The sequence below is a fragment of the Harpia harpyja genome, chromosome 17 (assembly GCF_026419915.1).
Source record: "Harpia harpyja isolate bHarHar1 chromosome 17, bHarHar1 primary haplotype, whole genome shotgun sequence".
In the NCBI taxonomy this organism is placed as follows: Eukaryota; Metazoa; Chordata; class Aves; order Accipitriformes; family Accipitridae; genus Harpia; species Harpia harpyja.
This window is the reverse complement of record NC_068956.1, coordinates 3,553,180-3,579,858: the sequence shown is the minus strand read 5'-3', so window position 1 is coordinate 3,579,858 and position 26,679 is coordinate 3,553,180. Positions and strand designations below refer to the sequence as shown.

General features: G+C 38.5%; 1 protein-coding gene across 1 annotated transcript in view; it reads right to left on the bottom strand.

Annotated features, from left to right (window-relative positions):
- Positions 1-463: 463 nt before the first annotated feature.
- The window catches only part of ACER3 (alkaline ceramidase 3), a 60,493-nt gene continuing 34,277 nt past the window's right edge, over positions 464-26,679 (bottom strand). The window contains exons 5-11 of the mRNA XM_052812663.1: positions 24,466-24,547; positions 23,277-23,312; positions 15,158-15,216; positions 11,749-11,850; positions 8,881-8,985; positions 7,125-7,170; positions 464-6,896 (exon numbers count right to left, since the gene is read on the bottom strand). Coding sequence (XP_052668623.1) covers positions 6,843-6,896; positions 7,125-7,170; positions 8,881-8,985; positions 11,749-11,850; positions 15,158-15,216; positions 23,277-23,312; positions 24,466-24,547 — 484 coding nt within the window. The 3' untranslated portion in view covers positions 464-6,842. The remainder of the gene's footprint in view (positions 6,897-7,124; positions 7,171-8,880; positions 8,986-11,748; positions 11,851-15,157; positions 15,217-23,276; positions 23,313-24,465; positions 24,548-26,679) is intronic.

The following is a 26,679-nucleotide window of genomic DNA, read 5'->3' as shown; positions in this document are numbered from 1 at the left end:
CTCTCACCCATGTCAAGCACCTGAATTCCCTTCTAACTGGTGTGCACTGGGGAAGGCCTTTGTAGGTGAGAAGATCCTGCACTATTTGCAGTCAGCACTACACCTCCGAGCAAGGTCCAGTGCTCAAAGAGCCCCAGCACAAGGCAGTAAAGACTGGGGAACCCCAGAGCCTTGCACGGGAGTTCAAAATGAACGTAATCACATCTCCATTTTAAAATGTTTCTGTTTGCTGGATGGCTGCAAGCAAGAAGCCATGACAACCAAGCTTTGTGCTACTACCATGGGCGCTCAGACTGTCGTAGCTGCAGGCAGGCAGCTTCCCCATCACTGCGGGTCATACAAATCCTGCTGCTCTACTTGTGCACCCACCAGCCAAGACGTAAAACCACCCATCTACTGAATAGCATCAAGATGAACCAGCCAGCCCTGTGCAACACAAAAGCCAAGAAACACCTAGGAAAAGTTGTATTTAAAACAGAATTCTTTAATAATTTGAACTATAAAGACAGAAATTAGTGCTTGACTGCAGCATGAATAACAAATGAAATACATTAAATATTTCAAAACTACTGTGCTTTGCAAAACAAGATATGCTCATACATACAAGCCTAATGTTAGTTACCAGCTGGTTTGGTATGAAGAATCAGTTTAGTATATCAAAACTGTCAATAAACATTGCTCAATGCAGCCGTGTTTTACAAGTCAACTGCTATTCACCTGTCACAGTGTTGTTATCTATCTGCAACAATATACTGAATTTCAGGAAAAAAAACCCCACACATTAGAACTAATAGTGTCAATGTTAGAAAGTTTGGTCATGTAACACGCGGGGTATTTCATGTCCATTACAGGTGGACAGATGTTATTTGCTAAGACAGTAAACATCATCAGTGCATTAAGATGAGTTCAATAGTCAACATCAGTTTGGAAGAGCAAAAGGAAAAATCAGTTCCTGTTCAGTCTAAGAGTAACTACTGCTTATGCTGCTTGAAAGTCTCTCTTCCAAAATCCAGGGAGCAACAGTATACACAACCAAAATTCTTCCGCAGCAACTGGCCGAGGCTTTAATTTAGAAAACATTTTGGTACATGATTTGCTATGAGCATGTGTGAAAGCCCACTCTATTCAACATTGGCTTTGGAGAAACATATATATGTTCCAGAGCTTTGGGGAAAGAAGGATGAATCTGAGATTGTGCTTACAGCTATTCCTGTGGACAAATAATCAAAAGACCCTTTATCTTTGCATTTTTAAAATCTCAACAATCTGCTCTAAACATTAGGCAGATTCAACTTGTGTGAAATATGTGCAAAAAAGATTTGCAGGCACTGGTTTAGGGTCTTGCATTAGCTGGATTCTGAACTTGGTTCTTCTTAAATGTGCAATTACATGCTTAATCAAATCTAAACACTTTCAACAAGTCAAAAGGGAAAGTTCTGAAGTAAAGAGGTTCAGGCATCAACCCTGCCCCAAAATTGTACATATGAATCCCCATATCCCCAGTCCTGTTTGGAGCATCTGGCTGGGAGCTCCAGTAATGGGGCTCTGCATAAAGTGCTTGCTTGCCTGCTGTGCCCTCACACTGCCTGTCACTGAACTACACACACTAAAATAAACAGCTGTGGAGATAAATCCCTCAACGAGCTTTCAAAATCTGAAAAGATGCAACAGCATCAGGGACATGGGGTAGTCAGGCTCAAATTTGAGCCAAGCAGAGGCAGCCACGCACTGGATTACTACATTTCTGGAAAACAACAAAAAAGAGTGCTGTGCCTCCTGCAGTAGGAGTATTTTTAACAAAAACCAAACTGTCTTCCCACCTACCAAGGACCCTGTCTTATGGACCCCAGGAGAAAACACAGCCTCAGCTCTCAGAAAAGACTTGCGACAAAGAGATCAGGCACTTGGCAGCCATAGGCAGTCGCAAGTGAGAAACTGAACAAAGAAACCCCAAACCAGTCTTAATAGTTATACAGTGTATTCTCTGTAGTTACATTACAGACTCTCAAACAAAGCTGGCAGAGGATGTTCCAGATGGGTAAGAAATGTGTTCATTCATGTACAAAACAATCCATGTCACGTTCCATCCTCATAAACGAACAGCTGAATAATCTACAATGAACCGAATGTAACAGAGGCTACATCACTTCTATGGTGAAGAGTGAAGAGTCAGCAGGGAAATTTAAATGTATAAATAGCAAAACATTCAAACTTGTTACATAAGTATCTAAAGTGCAGTTATCAGGAAGGTGGTTGACCTAATACTATGGGATTCTGTGCTTAATCTTTTGTTACTCTCTTTTCATGTAAGATTTCTTAATCTCCTTCTGGCTTTCGCTTCTCATGGGTATAAAGACTTCATCATTTATCCCTCTTCATACTAAAGTCTCACAGTTAAACAGTACTTTGCAGTTAAAGCCTCCCACTGCCTACTTATAAAGTGTAGATGGGGTTTCTTTAAAGTAAACCAACTGTTTTACCTGAATATGTTATTTTAAATTATGGGGCACACGTTCCACCAAAGTTAAGGTGTGTTCCTGGATTCTGAGGTCTACTGAAGAAAACAGCAGTGCTGCTTCGTTAGAGCTCATCTTCCACTGAGAAGTGTTATATTGAATTGTTTCACCACCTGCTATCAAATGCTAAAAATATATCCAGAGAGAAACAGGTTTAAAAAAAAAAAAAGAATGGTATTACCAAAATTCTTGAATGCAGACTAAAAAAGGTGGTAGTGACTGTGAGAAACACTTGTGATACTGGCAGGATTTTCTGTTGCTAAGAGTTTCACATGGAGGGGTTAGCTGAAAAACTCATTCAGCTGTTCGAAACCAGCTGTTCGAAACCAGCTGTTGGAAGCAAATGCACTACAGCCAAAAGAATCACCTGCATTTCAAACCATACAATTTCCCTTCAGCCAAACAAGACAGCGCAATATTAGATTAAAAGTGAACTAAAACTAATTATAAAACAGTATTTTCCATCACATCTCTTCCAAAACCATGTAAAACAAGTTATACTGTTTGCATCTCAGCTTTAAATATAACTTAACTGCCAAAAAGGTTTCACTTCACCTGTCTGAATTAAAGTCCTCCTACTCGTATCTCTTTCTAAAGCAGCCGGACTTCTGCATGCAGATGAACAGCAGACTGAGCACAACCCGAAAGTGACAGACACTGAACAAGTCAGGATGTTTACGGAGAGTGAACAGTCAGCCACGGATCAATACAATACTGCTGCCAACCTCAGGGGCTGCATGGTCTAAGTCAGGCTGCTCTAACGTCTGCACATTCAGGCAGATATAATTAAGGGCACAGGTATTGTACAATACATGACAGAGGTAGATCGGCAAGTGATAGACTGCATATTCCAATTCTGACTATGGGGTAGTCTTCTAAACACTCGCACGTAGCACATCGTCCTTGTGCTAAAGAAAAAGCATTAAACTGAAGTCCGGAGATGACTAATACTGCTAGCTAACAGCACTGCCTTCAAAACACAGGTGAGTTTCATCCTGATGGCAGATTTCTGTTTATCATGTCTTATCTCCAGTTCTGGATAATGCATGTCTTGAGCTGTATCCAGAGAATCTAGATTCCCAGCATAAGGTATGGTGTTGATCTGTATTGGGAGAGTAATTCTGAGGTTTTTCTTTCAATTCCAAGAAGAATTTTTCAGCTCACCGTCTGCAGAACTGCTTGCTGTGGATCTGTGCCAAGCCGATGGTCGTAAGGTGGCAGATTTCCTGGTTCTTCACGGATATTAAAGAATAAGAGTTCATTGCTATCAAGTCTGTCCAACACATTCTGTAGGATTCATATTAAACAACACCTACTACTTCCCTAATTTCCTTTAAAGTAGCTGCTGTCTGAATCCTACTCAAAAAATAGGATCAAAGATGACCCACCTTATAAGATGTAGTGCAAGAAAAGTTTAGGATGTGCTGCTCTAAGGTTTGTAGAAAAAAAATCAGCATGTCATACAAGTGATATAAATAAAAAGCAATTTAACAGACATTTAATACATTACAGGAGTAAGGATGTATGTCTTTCCAGGCACTAGAAAAAGCAGTCTGAATTTCAGTGACATGCAGTTAAAACTGGCTTGCCATTTTCAATATCACTCACAAGATCAGTAAGGCAGTGAAACCAAAGCACCCATAATTTTAGATTATTTATGCTCAGAAGGATACACAAGTAAATTACATTCTTCAGGGTCTAACATAACCTGAAAGAAAGGCTACTGGAAGGGTGGTGAATGTTTTTGGTCATTTGGAATGAAGGAATAAGACAATTTGCATAATTTTTTTAAAGATAAAAACATCAGTGACAAATGGTATGTGAATGAAAAGCTAACAGCAGCATAAAATTAAAACAAGAGCTTTTCCAACCTTTTTTTAAAATCCTCACAATTTAATTCAACAAGATCTGAAAAAAACCATACACTTCCTAGTTGAAAATGTGTAGGAGGATCAACAAATTTCTTTAAAATATACCATTGTAGAGATGTCTTATCAATAAGAAAGTGGCTTTTCAGCACACTCTGGTTCCTGCAATTACAGGGAAACCAAACAGAGCCCCCAGATCCTCCAGTAACAAAACTAAGGCCACTAAAATAAAAGTTTTGTTCATTTTCTTAAAAATAATACCATACCTAGCAGATATCACAAGTGACTGTTGACATGTCTTGTTGCTGCGCTGCTCCTATTATGGGACTCTTTCCCTAACTTATGAAAACATGTAAACATACTAAATAAGAAAATCAGATACAGTGTGCAGAAGGATGTTTAAAAGAGCCTGGAAGTGAATAGGCAGGCACTTATTTTTAAGCTACATTTTTAAAACAGTTCTCAAATCTCTTCACAAAAAATATGCCTTCTGGATAATTGAAGACATTTGATCCAAGACAGCATTTTCCTACCTCTGTGCTAGTTATTCCAATCTCTTTCAGTCTGAAGGTCACTCATATCCCAACACAGATGCTGAGCTTGTCTATGGAACTGGAGCCTACTGACAACAAATTTGTTCTGAAGTTATTGTTCAGGAGTCTTTATAGTGTTTTACAGGTTGAAATGCGCTGCTATCAGGACATGCTTAAACCTCACTGAAGTCAGAGAAGGTTAAGTATCTTTTTCTAGCCCCAAGTTTGGGTCTATTTGATCCCAAGAGTCCAGGGTCAGTCACGTAAGAAAAGCTATGATTTTATTTGGAGATTTGCCAATTTGTAGGTGTGCTACTGATGGACAGATTTCATGGAGGATGCAGCTAAGCTGCAAACAGGAAAAAAGACATTAAAGGGAAGAGACCATATTAGTCAGCGCTGATTGTACAACAGCCAGGACTTTGTGATCTGGGAGACAGCTTTATAGCTATGTTACTGTGCCTTGCTGCTGTGGGCACATTTTAAATCAATACAGAATGGGATTTCCAATCAGTCTGAGCATTTCCCTTTTTTTCTTCATGGCAAGAAGGATAAATCCCTCAGAGCATCAAAAGCAGACAAAAATTGCATAGCATGGCAGCTAGGAGGCCCAGAGACAGACTCCGTTAGTTGCCCCAAGATCTGAAGAGTCAAAACCACAGCCTCCAATATGAGGTATATTTTGAAAAACTGTCTTAGTTCAAAGTTTTCTTTACGCTCACTTATTAACTTTCATCAGCTGGGTAGATAAAAATTGCAGAAACCAGAGGGTTTGTCTCCCCCATTAATACCCAAAGTTTGGTTTTAAAAAGGTGTTCAACTTTCCACAGACTAACCGTGTGATGGACAGATTAAGAGCAAGCAATCAAAGTGCTGCCAATTATATTTTGGGGTATCCTCAACATCAATCTTGTTCTTTACTCTTTCTTCAGTATTTGTGAATAATAAGATGCTTCTGAAAGTCAGACCAATATTTAAGACTTGTAAAATAAGGGAAAGAGATGAATTCAAAGCTGAACTAGCACACATCTAAGGTGTTTGTCAATCTGTAGTATGAATGGGACATGGGGAGTAAAAAGTAGGGATAGAAAAGGGAGACATGTAAATAATAATTATAAAAAATAAAAAAAGTGTTTCTTGTGTTTATACAGTCACCCTGCAGTCTCTTGATAGATCACTGGTCAAGCAAATTAGGAATTCAGTTTCCACACACAAACCAGAACCCCTATAATGCTTCACCATCTTAAGTGTCTTCCGCTGGTCACACCCTGGAACATCCTCCACGATGTACCTCAGTTGGACTAAGAGAAAATGGAAGCTTGGTACAAAATGAACTAAATGGCACAGGTATCCCAACCGTTTCGCTTAAAATATAAATTGCAAAGGAGGCTGTGGAAAAGCAAGATAGAATAAAGCCCTAAATCAATCTTTACATACTTCATTAATTGTATAAAAGTGCAAGATTAAAGTAGTTCAGGTTAAGCATTCAGTTCACTTCAGGCCACACAAATGCTTAGCTTGGCCATCAATGGCCTGTTTTTGTCATTCAGTTACTAACATTAGTTTAAATGACAGAAAGAACAACAACTGAATGAAAAACGTATGCAATCCACTTCAAAAATGGTTAGTTTTCTGTGACCAGCACGAAATATTAGCTCAGTATCATCAGCTATACAATATATACATAAAAATATTGTGTCTTAATCTTTGTTTTAACAACTTAGAATAAAGCTGTACTAAACATTATTTCCCTAGCGTGCCAGCTCTTTGCTCTGTTCTGGCTGGCTGACCTAGTAACACAGAGAAGTCCTTTTATAGCAATGGTACTTGAATTGATCCATAATTTTGACACTTCAGCCATAGTAACTGTTGAATCACTTTATTCAGCCAGGCTAGGTGATCGCATGTGACTGCCTAGGTCTCAGTCAAAGCTTCTTGGGCGGCTCCACAAGAAGAACAGGCCATATTCCAAAAACAAACTGTTAAAAGAAAAATAGGAAAAGGGGAAAGATTTCCTGGAACTTTATGTCTCTTGGAACAGAAACCAAACACCATTAACCATCATTTCAACTGCACTTCTTGGGATGTAAGTAGAAATCAAAGACAGTACCCTAACAGGCATAATCAGTGAGCCCCACTGCAAGTTCAAAGCACAAGATATCAGAATGCGGCAGTGCATTAATGGACACAAAATATTGCTCGCTTACCTTCACCTTTGGCCTGTGTTTCAGGAAAAGTGTCCTTGTGTATAAACTGAGGAAAAGGAGAAAAGCGTGCTTAAAATTTCATGCGTAAGACAGCATATAAAATAATAATGACGTACTAATACCAGTTATATTTTCCAACTAGAAAAGAATTGTTTCTCTGATTGCAGAGCTACCCATTCTGCCTAGATTTACACAAAGTAGGAGACATTAGCCTACAGTAAATCCCTCTGTGCTAGACTATGATTAGCAAACTAATCTACCCTATCACCTTTGTGGGGAGAAAGAAAGAAACCCAGAGAAGTAAATTCTCTCTCCACTGTGGAAAAGATCAAACAGGGACTAGAGCCTGTCATTTTGGAAGGATGAAATTAAATCAGTGTACCACAAAATATAGCAGATGTTAAGGGGGATGGGGGGGGCAGGGGGAAGCATCATAGCTTGATTCTGTAGCTCATTTTTGTTCTTATAGACCCTCTCTCTTCAGCAGATGTTTTTCTGTGTATGACCTCACTTTTTTAAGCAGACATAGGTGATGCCACTGTGTGGCTGAGGAAATACTAGGGAAACCACTGCAGGGAAAGCATGGACTTCATTGGGGTAGGACAGACAAATCGGGCACCTGCACGTTGCCCAAGGGCTAGAGGACACAAACCCAAATTATTTTTTCTGTGCAGCATGCTGGAAGAACCTTGCCTATGCTTTCCAAACTCTCTGCATCAGCTTGCTTTCTGCAAGGAATTTTCGTCAAAAGAGTATCTCAAGCTGTTTAGGGCAGCAGACAACCTGTCAGCCAAAATGGAGCAGCTGTTTTCCACATACCATGACATATTTTATATATACACATACATATACAAGTACATATAGATACACATCCATATATACATGTGTATATGTACATATCTACATACATGTAGATATAAAAAAAAGCTCTCAGAATAGCTAATGGAAATGTACTTATTTTTCCTTGCATTTTCCTTTTACTAGCTATTTTAACATCTGACGGAAAAGGAGGATACTACGTTAGATGTAGAAAAACTGATAAGTAATCAAGTTTTCTCAACTATATAGAATGTATCTGTAAAACAGACATTCTCTTATGGTTAAGTGGTAAAACATTATTTCATTACGTAACGAACAAACTACAGAAATTCTTCAGATTCTAGCTTAAATTCTATTTTTGCTCCTGGCTCCACTAGATGGTGGTATAGAGCAAAAACAGAGACAAAAATCTGCTGGCTGCAGACTTGATAACTTAGGCTCTCATTTAAGTCTCCTTCTAAAACTAATATCCTGCCCTTCTGGGAGCAGCACTGCTCCAACAACTTCAGCCATCACCCTTCTGCTCTACAGCATGATGCCTGCTAGTTTTCAGGAGCAACAGTGCCTATCAAAAAGATTAGTTACACTTCTAAAATTAAACATGTTTTAAGTACTTCAAGATTGCTGCTCAAGAACAGAAAGGTATTAATAGCTTACCTTTTGAAATTAATATACTGTCAAATAGTTTTGCAGTTTAACTGCTACAGGGTTCCCATTTCTGAATTGCAATTTCATGAAGAACCATGACTATTTAAACAATATAAATTAATTTTACATAGTTTTTAGACCAGTTGCAAAGAGGAAAGAAAAACTCCCACCAGTTTAGTAAGAAGTCATTTTCCTGCTTTTCTGGACAATACAACATTTTCAAGTAAATCTGAACCTGGGAAAACTCCTAAGTGCTTTATGAACATCCAGTTTAGAAAACATTTCCTACCTTAGCAGGATATGAAGGTAAGAGCCCAGGCCTGTGAGAATATGCCACCATGCATGAAACTGTGTTACAGCTCCCACAATAGGAGGCATCTTCTCTCGTAGTGCTCTGTAAGAAAGAAACATCATGCACTGTTTGGTTTTTTTTTTTTCAAGCTAAGCAATCTCAAATTGCAGTGCTTGACTGTCAGATCACACATTACTGTTTCTGTATCTCAGGCATGTGCTTCATGAGTAAGGCTTCACGTAGTCAGGCTTTCAGCAGGTGAGGAACAGCAGTTACACCTTATACTGCCAGTACAGAAAGATATTAGCAAACTGGCTTTCTTACACATTTGAAGAAAGCACACACTTCTTCATATAATGAGTGATCAGTGACTTCCGGACTCAAATTTCAGGGAATTATATTTATGGCACCCCACAGTCCCAAATGAGTTCTATCATTCTCCTCCCCAAACCCCTGTGAACTACTGTCCACAGGATGAAATGCTGAGTTTAAGATTTGAGAGAGGAGATGGGATCCACCAGACATCACCACTTTACATTTGGCAATCACACCACCTACTCTCCAGCTCCACAGAGGCTTAGCTTGCCTTTCTCTGTTGTACTCTAAAACAGGGGCAAAATGGGTGTTTAGTAAGGAAGCAATAAAAGTAGAGGGTCTGAAATACTCTGCCAACATGCTTTGTATTTTGCACAGTTATGGAGTATGAGCTTCTTGGGAAGAGGCTAAGGGATGGAGATAGAGAAAGGGAAGGAACTACCCTGTCCTGATTTCTCCTGCTTACTACGTTTCTGCAGATAACGCCTATTTTGGTTGATGGTGGAGCAAATGTTTGCATCTGCCTGTCTCCTTTTTTGACTTTCATTTCACATTCAGTCAAAACAAGAAACAGAAAACAACGATCACAGGTGTTAAGGAAGAAAAATCTGCAGCTTCTGTAATTCTTACTTACTGCGTGATGTTACAGTGTTCAGTCCTCCTGACTAAATGCTAATCCCTGAGCTACCTCTTAAGTTTCCAGAGCTGCTCAGTCACAAATACGAACACAGAGCTTTGATTCAGTCAGCCCAGGAATGACATAGTGGAACACAAAGAGTGTCACCCCGGCACAGCCTCCAAGCCTTTGGATGGCAGGAAATCTCAAAGCTCAAATTCAAAAGTGCATGGATCCAACCAGGGAAGCTGAGTGCTATAGTTTTTTATTTGGGGGTTTTTTTTGGTGGTTGTTTTTTGTTTTGTTTTGTTTTTAAATAAGTTCCAGATTTAATGAATATGGAAAAACAAAAACTGAACCAAAATACAATTTTGAACATTAAAACCAAAAAGAGCAGGTAGGTGGATGATTCACAAGTTAGATCTTTAAAGAATAAAAAACTACAAGGAGCTGGAATATATTTTCCCCAAAGGTTCCATACCACCTGGAGAAATTCAAGGCTCTGCAGACATCCGATTAAAGCTAGTAAACAAGCGTATTTATTTTTTTCCAGCACCATAACCAAACAAGTATTACAGGAAGTATGCTAACTTTTTTTTCCCTTTACAAAATGAGGATGGAAAAAAGTGCTTCAGCAGCTGGTGTAATCTTTGAGTCTAGGAACAAGTTCAAAAGCCCCACGGACCTGCAGCAGCTCAGCAGGCTTGGAGAATTGGGGGTTATGATCTCACCAGTGATGTGATGCAGCTGCAAAAATCAACCCTGATGCCAATATTTGCAAAGTCACTGTATACCCACCCACTTGTGCTGGCAAATAACTTTTCTATCCCATCTGTATCAAGCGTTTCTAGGGATGAGGCACCATGTTATTATATTCAGTACACCTATATTTTTAAAAAAAGTTTCAAGAAAACTCTGTTGGTGTTAATTTTCAATTGACCTAGCCTAGTGCAGGGACTACAGAGCCAAAAGGGACAGATGGAAAACACTAGACATCTTGACAGCACACTACAATCTGACCCTGACAAAGCAACCTTCTAGGACAATTGTGTACACCACAGATTCAGCAGCATAACAGCATATCAGATAGTCGAGAATGGATTTTCTGGATGCTGGCATCAACCTTTCCATCTTCTCCAGCTTGTAGTGGAACACAAGCATCATAACTAAGCAAAAGAAAGGTGCCACAATGCAGTTGCCCAGTTCCAGAGGAACACACGTTAAGAGAACAACCTGTTGGACTGGTGTTCTTTCTTGCACAGACAGGATATCTAGCCATACGACGAGATGGTGGGTTCCTACAAGCTTTTTTCTGGAGGCCTCTTTTATCCCATTTGGCAATACACTAAACAGAGAGGAAGTCTTTCCTGGCCTTTTCTACAAGTGCTAAGCCAGAAGACTTCAGGCTAATGATGACAGCCAAGCACAGTGTATTGGCTCACAGTTACTGTTCTTTCTGAGATGCTCAAACAGCTGTTGTTTATTGTGACAGATATATTGAAATAGATATTTCTTTAACCTGCAGAACTACTGGTTTTGATATTTTCCTGGGAAATGGCAAGAGCAGAAGCAAAAAAAAAAAGCAGGATAAAACACTCATTCAGATGAAATCAAGTGTGAATAGTAGGCTTTAGCAAGCCACAGATCCTCAAAATTACTTCAGTGACATTACTTTCTCTCAATTTAAGTTGAAGTTAAAGAGAAATAGCAATTATTTAAAAAAATAAATCTATTCATGGATTAAAAAAAAAAGTTAAAAAAACCTGTTGAGTGCTGAATCTAGTCATGAGCAAACTGGGTAAAACCCTCGTGAATATTTTGTAGGCAGCGTACCATACATACCATGAGATGGACTTGAATATACACTGCATTAAAAACAAAGCTTTATGCTAGAAGACTATTAAGAGCTATCCAGACAAAGTGAAAGAACTCACCTCAATTTATCACAGAAAATGTTGTCCACATTCCAGAGAAAAAATCCCATTAAAAATACAGTTAAAGATGTATAGCCTAGACCTCTAAGCCATGGGTATACCCTAGAGAGGGAGAAATAATGCAAGGTTTAGTTCAAGATGATTTAAAGGCAGCTTGTAACATACATAAATACTATTACATGCAAATAAACGGCTTTTTATTTTTCTTTTCCCAAAGGGAAAAATACCAACTTCAAATCTCATCTATTTAAGTACTATATTTTACCTCCTCCCCTCTCCTGAATTCTCATTCTCTAAGACTGATCTTTTAAATGTTTTACTTCTATATTTCTAGTTGTTCCCCTAAATACTGCTCTCTCCTAACGCAAGTAAGTGGGAAAACTGAAGTTGGCTAAAAGGTACTGATTCTTCAGTCCCATGTATAATCTTTCAGTTAAAAAATAGCCATGCTACAAATTAGGACTCTCCCAAAAGAAGAGGCTCTTTTCCAACACATGATATCCCTATACTAGGGGACTTGTTTAAACAAGGTCTTTCAAAATGACTGTAGTCTTTTGTGAACGTAGACCACCATGACCAACAACTAACCAAATGAATAGTTTTAGAAAACAGTAATTTCATGTTGTATTTTATTGTTGAGTGCTATTGGGGATGGAAAAATGGCAATTTCATTTTGGGAGACAAAAAAAATCTTCTTTAGGATATGGGAAACACACTGAAGAATCAGATGCAAGAAATTGCATCATTAATAAATTTACCATCACTATGTGCATTCAGGTTGCACCATGGAATTGTAAACTTCCTACACGGAAGTTGGTAGCATTTGCTCCTTTCCCACTAATAAGACAAGTTCAAAAGCAAACCCAATTCCAAACCTAAAAGGCTGCCACAAAATACCGTTCAAGTTATTTTTAAACATTATGAATGCACAGTTTAGATTCTGGGTTAAACACATTCCTGAGCTACTTTTTCTCCACTGTGTTATACACAGTGCATGTTTCAGAGCTGTGAGCACTGGCAACCAAAATGCGCAAAACACAACAGGTCAAGCTTCTTCCACAGGGCAAGCTAACCAGATACAAGTTGTACATGTTCACAAGTGTACTGCCAAAATAAACTAGCAAAATTATTATTTGTTTAGTCTAATAAATGCATGGAGCACCATGTGGTACACAGCAAAGACTACACTGTAATATTCCCGACTCAGTGCTGTAGAGACATAAGCAAGCCCAGGACATGAAAGAGCACTAAATGGTATGTTATACATGCTGGTAATTAGGTAATTATAGCTAGAATTGTTCAGGGAATAAATGGTGGTGTTTTGTGAAGGAATGAGAGAGAGGCTGGCATTACTTATTAACGGGGAACATGCTTTGTGTACAGAGAACAACATTTGCCAAGTTGTAATCTTGGGAAGGAAGCAGACCCAAGAAAGAGATGAAATGTGTAGGGGAAACAGGCAGGAACAGCAACAGATGATGAGGATAGGAGGCGGCAGCAGCTGGAAAGAGTAACATGCTGTTCTTTGCAATTTTTACTCTAAGCTCAGAGCGACTTCAAGCCCCACACTAAGAAATATGGGTGATAGGAAGCTAATAGGTATTAAGGAAGTAAGAAACAAAACAAGCAGAAACTGGGGTCAATATGTAAGTTGAAACAGGCTTGGACAAGTGCTAGCACTATCAATGGAAAGGTAGGAATATGTTTTAGCAATGCAGAGGAAGTAAATCTGAAAGTGTACTTGGGGACGACTTTTAGAGCAAAGAAAGGGTACCTTCAGGTTGGCACAGCCTCTCTAGCAGAACTAATTCAAAATTAGTAGTAGTTTAGTTAAAATTTAGAAGTAGTTTAAACCTACTCTCCCTGTCCCAACTTTCTAACCAGTTTGCATAATACAACCAAAGGGTGAAGCAAGTCTTTGTAGGGCCATGTTCCAATGAAGTGATCTAGCTAATTAAGAAAATGCACTCCAAACTCCTGAAATTGAAGCAAAAAAGTAGGTGGAACTTCAGAGACAGACTTTGCTGGAGGAAAATAATGCATGATACCCTGAGAGGGAGGATGGCAGTGTTACTGATAGTGACAGAAGACAATGAAATGCTTCAGAAATAATGAGAATGCACAAGCGTGTGGAATTTGCAGAACTGCAAAGACAGCAGGCCTAAGGGTTTGTCTACACAGACAGAAAGAAATTCAATCTAAGTGACTAGAACTGTGCTAAATCCTTGTATAAGAACAAAATTAAAATGACCTGAACTTGATTCAACTTAGTTTCCCTTGGAAGTGAATGAAGGTAATATCACTTAAGATCTCTAGGTTAGGATTAAAATTTCCATGTTCATGGGTTTGGAAAGTGCCTTTAAACTGATGCTTGTTTCTAAAGCCACAAGCAACACGCTATCAGTTTTAAGTTCTTCTTGCTTAATAAAAGTCTATGAACATTTACACTTGGTCTGTGGGGATTTCTTGGGGAAAAGTCAAACCAAATTAACTGAAACTGCAATTGGAAGGTGATTCAATGAATCTACTTTAAATTCACACCTTTTGTTAAATTCTTCCTTGTGTTCCTGAACAGATGTGTGTGTAACTCAAAACAAAGTTTAACAAAAAACACATTTAGAATGAAGACAGTAGACAGAAATCAGTAATTTTCAGGGGCAATCCCCAAACACACAAGAACACCAACTATTCATAGGGGAGAGACAGGAAGGGGCAACCACCTGAGTCCCTGAGACCTAAAGGTATGTGTTTACTCCAACACTGATTCAATTCCTTTTTCTTCACTTCTACCCAGCAACTCTGTGCTCTGATGATTCTTATGCTTCTCAATGTCTCTTAACATTTCTAATACCCTTTTGTTTGTTATAAATAGTTTGTATTTCATTTCCATAACGTATCCCTAACCTTATCCAGTCAAAACTGTACAGAAAACTATCATTTAACCTTCTGTGTTATTATCTTTTACATTTGAATTTTAGATACTTGAGCAGGGAAAAGGAAAGGAAAATATTAACCGATGGTTCAGCTCTGCAGTCTTACTCTAACCCTTCTCAAAGTATCATCTTTAGAGTTTGGACCCTGGCAATAGATTTCACATGTTACCCAGCAATATGAAGAACAGACTCCACTCCCCTTGAAGTCCCAGGCTAACAGCTGAAGCCTCTAGCAGAACGCCTGGCAGTGAACACTGATCCTAAGTGTAGAGATCTCAGTTTTGTTTAATGTTATCCCCTTCAAAAAAATGCAAGGAGATGAGCCATTCCCTTTCAACCAAGCAGAGCATACGAGCTAGCATTATGTACCTTGTTAAAGGAATTTTGCCATTGCCAATTTCTCATGGTAAGCCCACCAAAAAATAGATGAAAATGCTAATTTATATTTTATAATGCTGAACTAAACGGTTACTTACCATAATACTATATAAACAGATCGTAGAACTATAATGGAAACTAGTGTTCCATACATGATCTGGAAATAAAAACAGAGATAAAATCAGTTGAATTCAAGAGACTTTATAAAACACTACAGGAGTAAAAAATATTTGAAGCCTCGGTTGATTTTCATTCCTTAGTCTCAGGAAGATAGTATCCCCTTTAACTTCCTCTCCAGAAAGTCTTCCATAAAAGTTTCAAATAAAAGTATGATTATAAACCATGCCCTTTATGCGAGTACAGGAAAAGTCAGTTGTGTAAAATCAGTTTCACTTTTTTGAATTAGAAAGCAAACACTAGATGGCACTCAGTAAGCATCCTGAAATCAAAATGGTAACTAACTCCTATCATCTCTTCTGTATCTGTGCATTTTAGTCCAGGATTGCATAAGCATCAGCTAAAACCATTTTTGAAAGCTATGCTTCCTTCACTGATATTTGATTAATATTTTTTCCTGAAAGCAAACACCTGAATAGACTATGCACTATGCCCACACTGGGCACCAATATGGAAGAAACTTTCCAGGAAGCATTTAAAACCAACTATTACAGAATGCTGGGATTCAAACTAATTATACAGTGGGAAGGCTGCACGCTCTGAAAAGATCCATGAGCATAATCTGGCTCACTGTAGGCTTGATGAATTTGAATGTAATCGCCTGACTTATATAAAAGTCAAAGTAATCATTTATTTTCTGCCTCGTGATCTTTAAATCACTCTCCCTTTTTTTATTCACAAGCTTAGGATCCACATAACACCATCTCCAAGAGGTACAGACTAAAGAGAAGAAATGTGGTCAATCATGCCTGAAAAGTGATGCAGAAGCCTCTGCAGCAGGGTGGATTTTCAGACACAGGTTTCAGACATTAAATTACTCTCCATGCTTTTTATTCTGAACACCATTTTCCTCCTGCCAAAAGGCAGTTTGTTCCAAGCAGTTGTGCCTTGCTCTTTGCCTCTCTCCAGTGGCCCACAAGCCTCTCACTATTTTTCGCTTCCTTGTTCACTGACTTTCCTTTCTCATTTTGCTTTTAGTTAACGCCTATCTAACTGCCTTGTTTTACATGAAACAGACAAATGATAAACCTTTGCTGCCTATTTTTAAACCTCACAGAGGTGTGTTTACAAACCAGTGTCCTTACCATGCTCTACTGACCTCCTCATACCTTTCCTTCTTTTAGACTACATTGTCTTCAAGGCAAGGACTACCTCTTACTCTGCTGTAACCGGGACATTCAGCTATTGCTGTCCTGCAAGCATATGCATGCATCTAGTCATCAGACATAAAACAGATTGCTGTAGTAACACAAAGTGAAACCTACCTTTCAAAAGTCCATAAAGCCAAAGTTTCAAACTCCTTTTAGCTTTAAGGATGAGGTTAGTAGCACACACTGTATTATCAGTGCATATATACAGAACAAGACAGACAACAGAGCCCTTATGTTTGACAACAGGTAAAAGTAAGCTCCAATATTGACTATGCAAAGTCACTCAGCACAGCAGCTCTTTATTTGCATTCAGAGTGAGATCAAATAACTTCAGTAACTGAACTACTACTACTGTGTGTTCTGCTCTGTAGAGCTAAACAAAGCAAAACTATTTGAAAGGCTAATTGGTTCTGGCTTGTACTTTATACAAAGCTGTTAAGCTAATTCCAGTCCCCTTGCTGGGCTACAGCACATAAATTGGGGGAAAAAAACCCAAACAACAAAACCTGCTAGACACAGCCTGAGTATCAAGTGTTTATCAGTCCCAAGCTAAAGGTAGAAAGGGCACTGCTCAGGTGTGCTAGGTGCTGGATGCTAGTACAATTCATCATCACTGACGTTTTGCCTAAAAAGACCCCACCAGATAACAAATACAGAGAAAATTTAAAAGTTAAATGCCATTTTACTTCATCAGTCTCATTTAAAACAGCCTGTTGCATTTTCCTAATCAAATCCAGTAATTTATTCTAAGAGAGGGATGGCACAGAGGAAGAAACTCCTAGAAAGGCTCCTCTGGGACCCAAATCAGTTTGATGCCCTTTCCTTGCTTATCTCCTCCCTCCTACAATTTCCATTGCTAAAATGCTCTTCTGCAACAGAGACACAGGAAAAACCTACCCATTAGGGGTGTGACGACCTTCCTGCTTTTATCCGATTTGCTCTTGGGTTCTTTGTACAAGGAGTTAGTGTCAGAGTACGCCTAGAGAAACATGGCTTATAGGCAGCCCAAAGCCCAGGTAAAACACAGGCTAAAACCGCTGATTTTTGCAGCAGCTGCTAAAAGCAGGGAAGAGCAAAAGCTTTCTTTGTAGAGCCTCTGGCTTGATATCTCCTAGTGAGTTGCTTAATGGCTTGCAGAAGAGGACAGTCTTAATGGAGGGAGGAAGGAAAAAATAAAAAGAACCTTGCAGTGACTGAAGAAAAATATGCCCACAGTTGACACTTCAATTTCTTGCCTTTTCCGCTCCCCCACACAAACAGGTTGTCAGCAGTAAAACACATTCGTGTTTAAAAGCCTGTGAAAGACTGGCACAACAAACTGTTCTGCTCTGCATGCTCCAATCCTCCTCTTCACACCGAAGGCAAGCATCGAGGAGGTGTTGCTGTGATATGCAGAGACTGTAGCTGCACGTCTCGCTACAGCTGTTTCTTACTAGAGGCCTATAAACTGAGCTACACAACTTAGTTTATACTTCAGGGAGCAGTGCTTACTTTTACTCCTTTACCACCCACAGATTTACTGTTTTCATCATGCCAAAAATTTGTCAGGTATTATCCGTCCACCCAAAGAAGGATAAAGCATTGAAAAAAAAAAAAAAATTACCTTATTCAAGTTGACTACAATTTTTCAATTCCTTTAGCTCCCTTTGTTGTTGTTCTTTAACTAACATATCACTTAAGTGACAGATGAAAACCCAAGCAAGTTGTGTGCTATTTTGCCTCACAGCCTTTAAATTGTAAGCCAGAGAACACCCTTGCACTACAATTGAAAAGGAAACAGCAAAATCTCATCATCTTTTGTTATCACTAGACAGTTCCCTCTTTGCTCTTTAAGATGCAAATAAAGCTGCATGTATTTCAGCTTTGAAGCCCGCATCTTTGCAATGGGGAAAACCCCAATGTCTTACTAATACACAGTGGATTACCTGATAAGAAGGCTAAATATGAAGAACATCCTTCTAATTCACAAAGGGGAAGCGAGCATTTCAGGGCTCAGTGTTTGACAGCATTTTTGATGTGGAGGCAGTTAAGCAAATCATATAGATTCACTTCTTATGCAATTTGGAGGCAAGGCTGGTACTCCACACCGCAAGGAGCATACAAACCTGGTTCTTCATCTACCCTTCTAGTACAGAAAGCAGCAACAGCCTATTATTTCCACATCCCTGTTTCCTCTGCTCCTGGCCTTCTGCCCATCCTTGGTTAATAAAGTCAATTTACCAGCCTCAAATACTAGTGTACAAATTGGGAACCGCACTGAGAGCTTTTGGGTTCTTGGCAACCACTGCTTATCTATTAATATACCAACCAGCTATCAAAAGATAGCTAGCCTAAGTACTTGAAGTTGGAAACTGTATTTGCAATTTACAACAAAGAAAACAGACTTTTACATGTTGTTGGATTTCTGGAAAAGAAATCCGAGCAGAGAGAAAAAGGAAGGACAGTCCCCACAATAACACTGAAACACTTAGTAACTCAGCATAGTTATGGCTGTTCAGTACTACATGCTGCCTTGACAGCTCCTGAATGAACTAATTCAGATTCACTTGGTTTGTTTGGTCCTGTTTAGATGGACGTACGTGATGGCAAAGCGACACACAAGTCACTGCCGCTGCATGGCACAGAGCAGCAATCCAGAACTTCTTGGACACTGCAGCAGTAAACTGAGTTTCCCCTTCAATAACTTGTAGAGCTGATCCTTTGGAGAGTCTGAACACCCTTCCACATTCCCTAAGCTACTGTGCAGGTAGAAGTACTAGCCAGAACGAAAGCTGTGCTCGCTTTCTGGAAGACATTCCCAAACAAGCTGTGTAACAGAGTGAAATTTCACTCAAATTAGTTTTATACGTGGTCTTCAGCAGGACAATGCCCAAGTAGAAAAAGCTCTGTGGTGAAGGCATGCCCTCAAAAGGTCATTTTTAACAGACTGCTTGGCAACATGAACATGTATAAAGTAAGAACACATTCCACTAAAAGGCACAATATATTAAGCCACAAGCCTACAACTAACTGTTGCCTTAGCAGCAAGAGGGGCTCTGGAGAGCTGTAGGACATCGAGTGGGTACACATAGATTCCTCAAAATGGGGAAGTCCTGCAAGCTTGAGCAGGTTGTGCCCTGACATAACATATTCTTCATGCAGTTTCAGGCTCCCATATGTACTTCCACATACACATTTCATCATGATATCACTTCCTTCTTTGCATTTGTATATTTAAAACACCTGTGGAGAACAATTTTACTAATTTTTTCATGGAGACAGATGAAATACCTTTTTCTCCCACACTTACTCTCTTCCTCTTACCCAAAGTCACCTTAATTGGTAAATCCAATATTTGTATCTTACTTCTATCACTGTTGCAGAAAATTCACTGGTCATATTATTATGCTATGATCAGCGAACACATCCAGGAACTCCTTCCCTCCCTCCTTTGGTAATCCGTGTGCAGTTTAGAACAAGAATAGCTGGTATTTGCCCATTGATGCATGCTTTTCCATTTTGAATCATTTGTCATCCTAGACCTCAAGGTCTCCCAGTGTTCTCTTCATCTCCTCCTCTGTGCTCAGTGATGCCTCTGAACTTTGTATCATCACAGATATCATCAGTACACAACTCTGTTTTTCCTGCTACAGGTCGTTAAATAAAAACAGTCCCACTACTGATCTCGAGAAAGTCCAGACTGAGAGTGCCTTTCATCATCTCCTTTAGTCATCTTCCACTAGTCACTCACTCCCTTACCCTATTTGCAATTCTCATCCCGATCTACTTCTCCAGCTTGCTTAGTTTCTCACGGGACACCACAACAAAACTTGAACGTCTATACAAAAGACATTTTTTAAATCACATTTCCTAATGTAGAAGAAACAGCTATTTAACCTAATTTTCTGTTTACCTTTTAATTATTTGTTTGCTCAAAATTTGCTTCAAACTCTTGCAGCAGATGACTATGCAAATAAAACAGGTTTTTAGATCTATTTCATTATTCACATAACTTGGCCCACTAGCTGAATGAGGTTTTTGATGGCTACAAGTGTATAGCCAGTATATTGTATGTAGCAAATAAACAAATCAGGATGGAAAACAATGCTTTGCATGTGACAGCTTTCTAGGCCACATCATATTAGAAAGAAGACTACTTGTAAGACTTGAGTCCAAGAGTTTAACTGCCAGGGTAATTTCTTCTACTTCCAGGGCTGTCTTATATTTTTGTATCTATGGATCAGTCCACACCAGCAGCCAGTCTTCCCCCACCCCTCTCCTTGTATAAGCACAAATATACATGCAGTAAACAGTGATGAGTAACTAATGGGATTTAAAACTAATTCTTAGGAAACTTTTAACCTGTTGAGTTCCCCAGTCAAATTCACATGAGTCTAAATTTGTGTGCCAGATGGGAAAGAGGAGAGAGGCATAGCTGTTTTCTTTGACAACGATGTGGCTTAAAAACAACTAGGAAACTGGGATGTAGGGTTGTTTAGCCCCATGGACATTAGGTAATAATAGTGTGCTAGCCTGAGAGATTTTGACATAAACAAGACAATAGATGCTTGTAAAGGCCACTGCTGTCTTTCATTTTATTGATGAGGCAGCAAAAAAATACCAGATCAGCTGTCAGGCAGGGAAGTGGTTTTTTTCCTTCTAATCATGTGTAGCCTCCAACTGACCAAAACTTGCATCTCATCCCTCCTATGGTTAAAGCACTAAGACCCTTAAGGATCTGCAATATGGGGATGAAGAAAAAGGAGTTGGTCTCTGTTGCCACTGTGCCATGAATAACAATCTGAAATCCCCTTCATGCCCTGCTGGCAGTAAGCAATTTATGAGCCTAAGTTGGGAAGAAAAGTAGAAAGTAATTCACTGAACAATGAGGCTTGGATCCTGACTACTAAATATAATAGGATCCTTCTCCATTCTTATTGCTCTCCTTTCAGGGAAAAAAAACCACACTGCAACAATGAACAATATAAAGCTGTCCATGTAGTTATTCCCCTTCTTGCAAGGCTGACAAATGATGATGATGATCACAGATGAATACCTAGAGGAATCAAATGCTGTTTTATGTCCTGACCCTGCTTTCCAATACAGTTAGGGACTAAGATTGTGATTTAAACTATGATTGCATGAGCGTATTTAACTTTACTTCAAGTCTACGTGACCCATTCAGTTGGAAAATACTTACTGAAATTATACTGAGATTTTTTTTTTTTGGTGCACTCTAAAGTAAAGGACATGTGTTAAGAAAGTAACCTTGCTTAGCTGTGCAGAGAAATGTTTCCTCTGGATTTACAACATATTTGGCAAAGATTGTGAAAAAATGAGTGCAGTACTTGAACATTTGGAATTTGGCCATAACTGTATGTTCTCCATAAAAATCAATTTGGAAAGAGTTATTGTAAAAAGTCCAGCACTTTTATGGGCCTAAATCTTTTCTACATTGATTCCTCATGTATAAATTATAACAGGGAATTCATATTCTGAACCTAAGAGAAACCAGATGCAAAAAATTAAAGGTCTGGGGCAACAGTTTAAAGTTTCCCTGTTTCCCTCTTTCCCGACAAGTCATAATATCTATTGTCTTAGTATCTATCTTAGTATCTTAGTCATAATATGTATCGTCTTAGGGACAATACCTATGCCAATGCATCAAACTGAAATATAGTGAAACTGTGATGTATTTATTGCAATAAATGTAGGTTGAGTAGATAATTGATTAAAGAAATAAAAGTCCAACATGAGCAGTAAATTCTGCCACTGTTGTTAACAAAATTACTTTAAGTCACTTCATTCAAAACCAGTTATATCCAGCTCAGTAAAAGCATCAGAAATTGCTGCTTTCACCCCAGCCAGTATCTTCCTGCCAGAAATGTAAGTAGGGGAAAAAAAGAAAGAATTTAATTAACATTATCAAACAACACCACACCCCCCTCAAGTTTCTCTTTTTATCTATAGGTAGAGTAACAATTCATGTTTCTAGGAGAGATTATTTGGAGCAGCTGGGAATTTATTTTATTCATCAGTGCTTCGCTAATCCACCAACAGGAATCACGTATCATTTTTACAACTGCTGATGCAGCAGGCACATTTTGACAAGCGATGGCACTACTAATTTCAGAAATAAAGGCTTTAAAGCTTTGTCCTGCAAAGAGCGCCAGTGCTTTTGCTTGGCAATTTTTCAGCTGTTACCCCTAATAAAAAAAAATCATAAATGAGGGAACACTACTCATAGCATACATAAACAAGCATGATTTCTAACCTCCTGTAAAGAGGCAAGTGATACAAGTCTTACTCCCACAGGCAGTGGAGGCATATTAATACTCTTGGGCTGCTACAAAATGAACCTGTACCAAATACGCCATTAAACCGGTAGGACCATAACAACCAGTCTGCTACATAACCCTAGAAGACATTCTGTGTTTAAATTCAGCTTCAATTTACACAAAGTAAAACTGTGTAGTTAAAAAAAACCCAACAAATGAATATGTTAAAGGGAGAGAAGAACATGGTGCTAAGTCACCCAAGCCACGTTACCCAAGCTAGTTTCACAGCAGCTGCTAATGGAAAGAAGCAGACCAGGACTCATTAAGCTCTCCCTCTCACATACACCTTAGTCCATAGTGAGGGTCACCTCATTACACTTGCCACTGATGAAAACCATGTGAAATATTAGGTCAAATGCTAAAACACAACATGCATTAAACCATTCTAGTTTTTCAGGTCACCATGTAAGAGGATGGCAACATGACAGGCAACAATACCGCTTAAAGAAAAAGCAAAAGGCAAATTGTGCTTGCCTGCCATCTTCCTTCCAGCTATAAAATCCTGTAAAACATTCCTCTAAAACAGCATAGTTTAAAAACAAGATTAGCTACTCCAAAAGAGCAAGATTTACCTGATGGAATACAGGCTCTTTCAAATTTAAGTAAACCTGGAAAGATTAAAAAGAAGAGAAATAATTTGCAACAGAGAACGATCATAACATTATTCATCTAAATATTGCCAAGACTTGTTCTGTTAGAATCAAGACACAAGTGCCTATCCATGCACCATTAAAGTTGATTAAACATTCGAAGTTTCCTCTGGCAAAACCTGGGGTTTTAACTGTGGAATTATTTTAAATTAAGAAGCACAAATAGAGACATTAACATCTAAAATCTTCTCATTTAATAGAGTTGCAACACACACAAAAACAATTAAGATGCAGAAATTACCAGACACATTCTTGATGTGCATTCAAGAAGAAAATGTACTCTACTTTGATTTGCTATTATTAATGTTTTTGACAATGCTTTAACATTTCAATTCATCTTACAAAAAGCTAGTAGTTCTTCCTATTGTTAATGCAGTTCATTTAATTTCTGCTTTTGAAGACAGAAGGGCAGTAGACCTTCGGTGTAACATGCCACAAGTGTAAAAAATTTCAGGAAGCACAGAAGAGAACAGGCAAGCATTTTGAAGGCAGAACATGACCTATAATAGTTCTTTTTTTTTTTTTTTTAAGAAGTGGTTGTCAATAAAAATAATGAAGGAGGTTCCATCTGTGGTTGACAGACAGCACAAAACTGATTTTATTCATAAAGGGAGCACACTGGACTGAGAAAGGGAACCAAGTTAGCCATGACACAGTTAAAGTTCTTCTAATTTTTTTTAACAGCTAAGTTCCTTTCTTATTCCGGCTGTATTTTAAAACACCAGTCAATATCCTGGACTGTCTATCACGGTTCACTTTTTGCAGTCTGTTGAACAGGACCATTCTCATTTCTGTAGATGAATTAAAGTGAGGGAAGTTGAGGAATACCACTTGTCCAAGGTCTCATAACAAGTCAACGGTGACTGTTATTCTCACATTCCTATTCTAGCAACTGGATTACTGCTTTTCTTCTTCATTTATTCTATAAACTGGTTTAGATAGAAAGGTTTCAGGTTTCTCTGCCCAGCCCATAATTTTCCCAACAAAAGAATAATTTGTCCATCTTGGCTGGAAGCAAGAGAGATTCAGTACTGCCTGTGTAACGTTCCTTCACTGGCAGGAAAACTGTCAACCTACAGGTGAAAATGCTGTATTAGAAAAAGTTACTTACTATGCTGACTACGAAGCTGTATGTTATTAACAAGAAAAGCAGTGGATAATTGACTGTGTTCTTGTACTTGAAACATTCATACCTGGAACAGAACATAAAGGAGAGCGATAACATTCATCACTTATCATATAAAGGACGCATTTTTCAAGGTATATTATCACAGAATTTGTGAGAAAATTTATGTGAGTCTTAGGCCCTTCAAGAAATTGTAGCTCCTCCAATAAAGATGTGTTATTTTAATATAAAAATTCACACTTTTACCAATAAATGTTTTTAAAAAAAATTTAGTGCAAAAAACCCCAGTAAGCTCATGCATATACAAAAAATAACCAATCAGTGGAAAGAATTTGGGAAGCAGAAGTGTTTTCAGAAGGTGCTTAAGGGGTGATAATAGATGGGAAATCAGAAATGAGTTTAAAATGCAATACAGCTGCCAAAAAACATTACATCTGTGAGCTAAAGGCAGCGTGGGAAAGGCACTGCCTTACAAAACAGTGAACTCTAGAGATCTGTTAAAATGCAGATTGTTTATGGCTTTACTACAGTCACAGTGCAGTAAATTTGCTAGATTGGGTACTGGTAGAAGTGGAAAGTAAAAAAGGCTAATTGCTCCCAGTATGTACAACAACTAATTAAAATTAGCTTCACAATCTCTACACTACACTTCAGTCACAGTTGTGATGGAATTACGCACACATATCCCAGTCCGTTATCTCCATCAGAAAAAAGGTCTAAAAAAACCCAACAAAAATGAACTTTGAGAAGCACAAAATCATTAGGGCTAAAGGAAGTTGTCTATATAACTCCAAGTTACATCTGCCTAGTTTACTTGTTTATAGACTTTTGGAAACAGACACCATCATAGATGAATAAAAGGAAAGAAAGAAAAAACATTTAGGACTATCTGGTGAAAAAAAAATCTACAAGACAGCACAATGCGCTACATTGCAAAATGGCTTGCCAATGTAATTACACAGCTTGAGAGTCAGTAGGACTGAATAATGTATAAGGGAATGTCCTGTTCAGAACCACTTCACCACCTACCTTCAAGAAAACCAAAACGATTATTAAAGGCCTCCTAAACTAAACATTAGCTCATTCTTCAGAACATTTTAATTACTACCAAACATACATACAGAGAATCTTATTAGAGCTATAAATGCAGTAACAGACTCCAGTGCTTTTGAAGATAATAGAATAACCATTGCACAAAATAAGCATGATTATTTTTTCAAACAGATTTTTATAGCCACTTCTCATCCTTTTCCCCAATCACATTCAAATCAGACAAAATAAATGCAAAGGCAATTTCAAGGAGATGGGGAGCTACAGTGGAAATATTTCCACTAACAGAGGCATTATGATTCTGGTACTGAGTTTGCACAAATCATACTTATGTATGAATCACAAACCGACAGTAATTTCCACAGATGGGATGCTATAGGACTAAACCCACATCTCCATTGCAAGCTACCAGTAATCTTCACCAAAGATATTCCAATTCTCAACTGCTGAATATTTGATATGTTCAAAAGCAAAAAGACATTTTTTTGTCTTTTTGTCTGCAACAAGTTGATTTATCATTTGGATTTTCCAAGTGACAGAACAAATCATGTTAAATCCAGGCCTTGCAGCAACAGGCAAGAAAAAGCCAACTTACAGTATCTTTTACAGTCGCCAAAAGCTACATTGCTCCCAAAATTAAATGCGAGAAAACATCCTGGCATGGCATTAAGCTCTCATGCATGTTCCAAGACACTCTCCACAGAATATGCATGCAACTCTTCATAAAATGTTTTTTCTTTAATTTTCCAGATGAGTGGAAAGCAGGTTTAACCAGAAATCTGAAATTTGCATTTGAGTCAGACTACATCACAGAAATACAGCTCAAATAAATTATAACGTTGATAATTTTGTAGGTGTTACTGAAATTGATTTTATTATGTCTGCTGTTTACATACCAAGTAACACTGAGCTCTGCTTGTATACTACACAAAGTCTTTAACAAGAGTTACTTTTTTTCCTGCTAAACAAACACTGGTAAAACATCTCTAAATTAGCAAAAACTAGCACTAAAGCCAGCCTGGTGCTCTAATGGCCATGTCATAATGCTATACTGCTAGCAAAACTGAGATCTCACTGAAATCATTAGAAGCTTCAGTGTCAGCCTCACTATACACTAGATTGGGCTCCACAGATTCTACATTTCAAAAG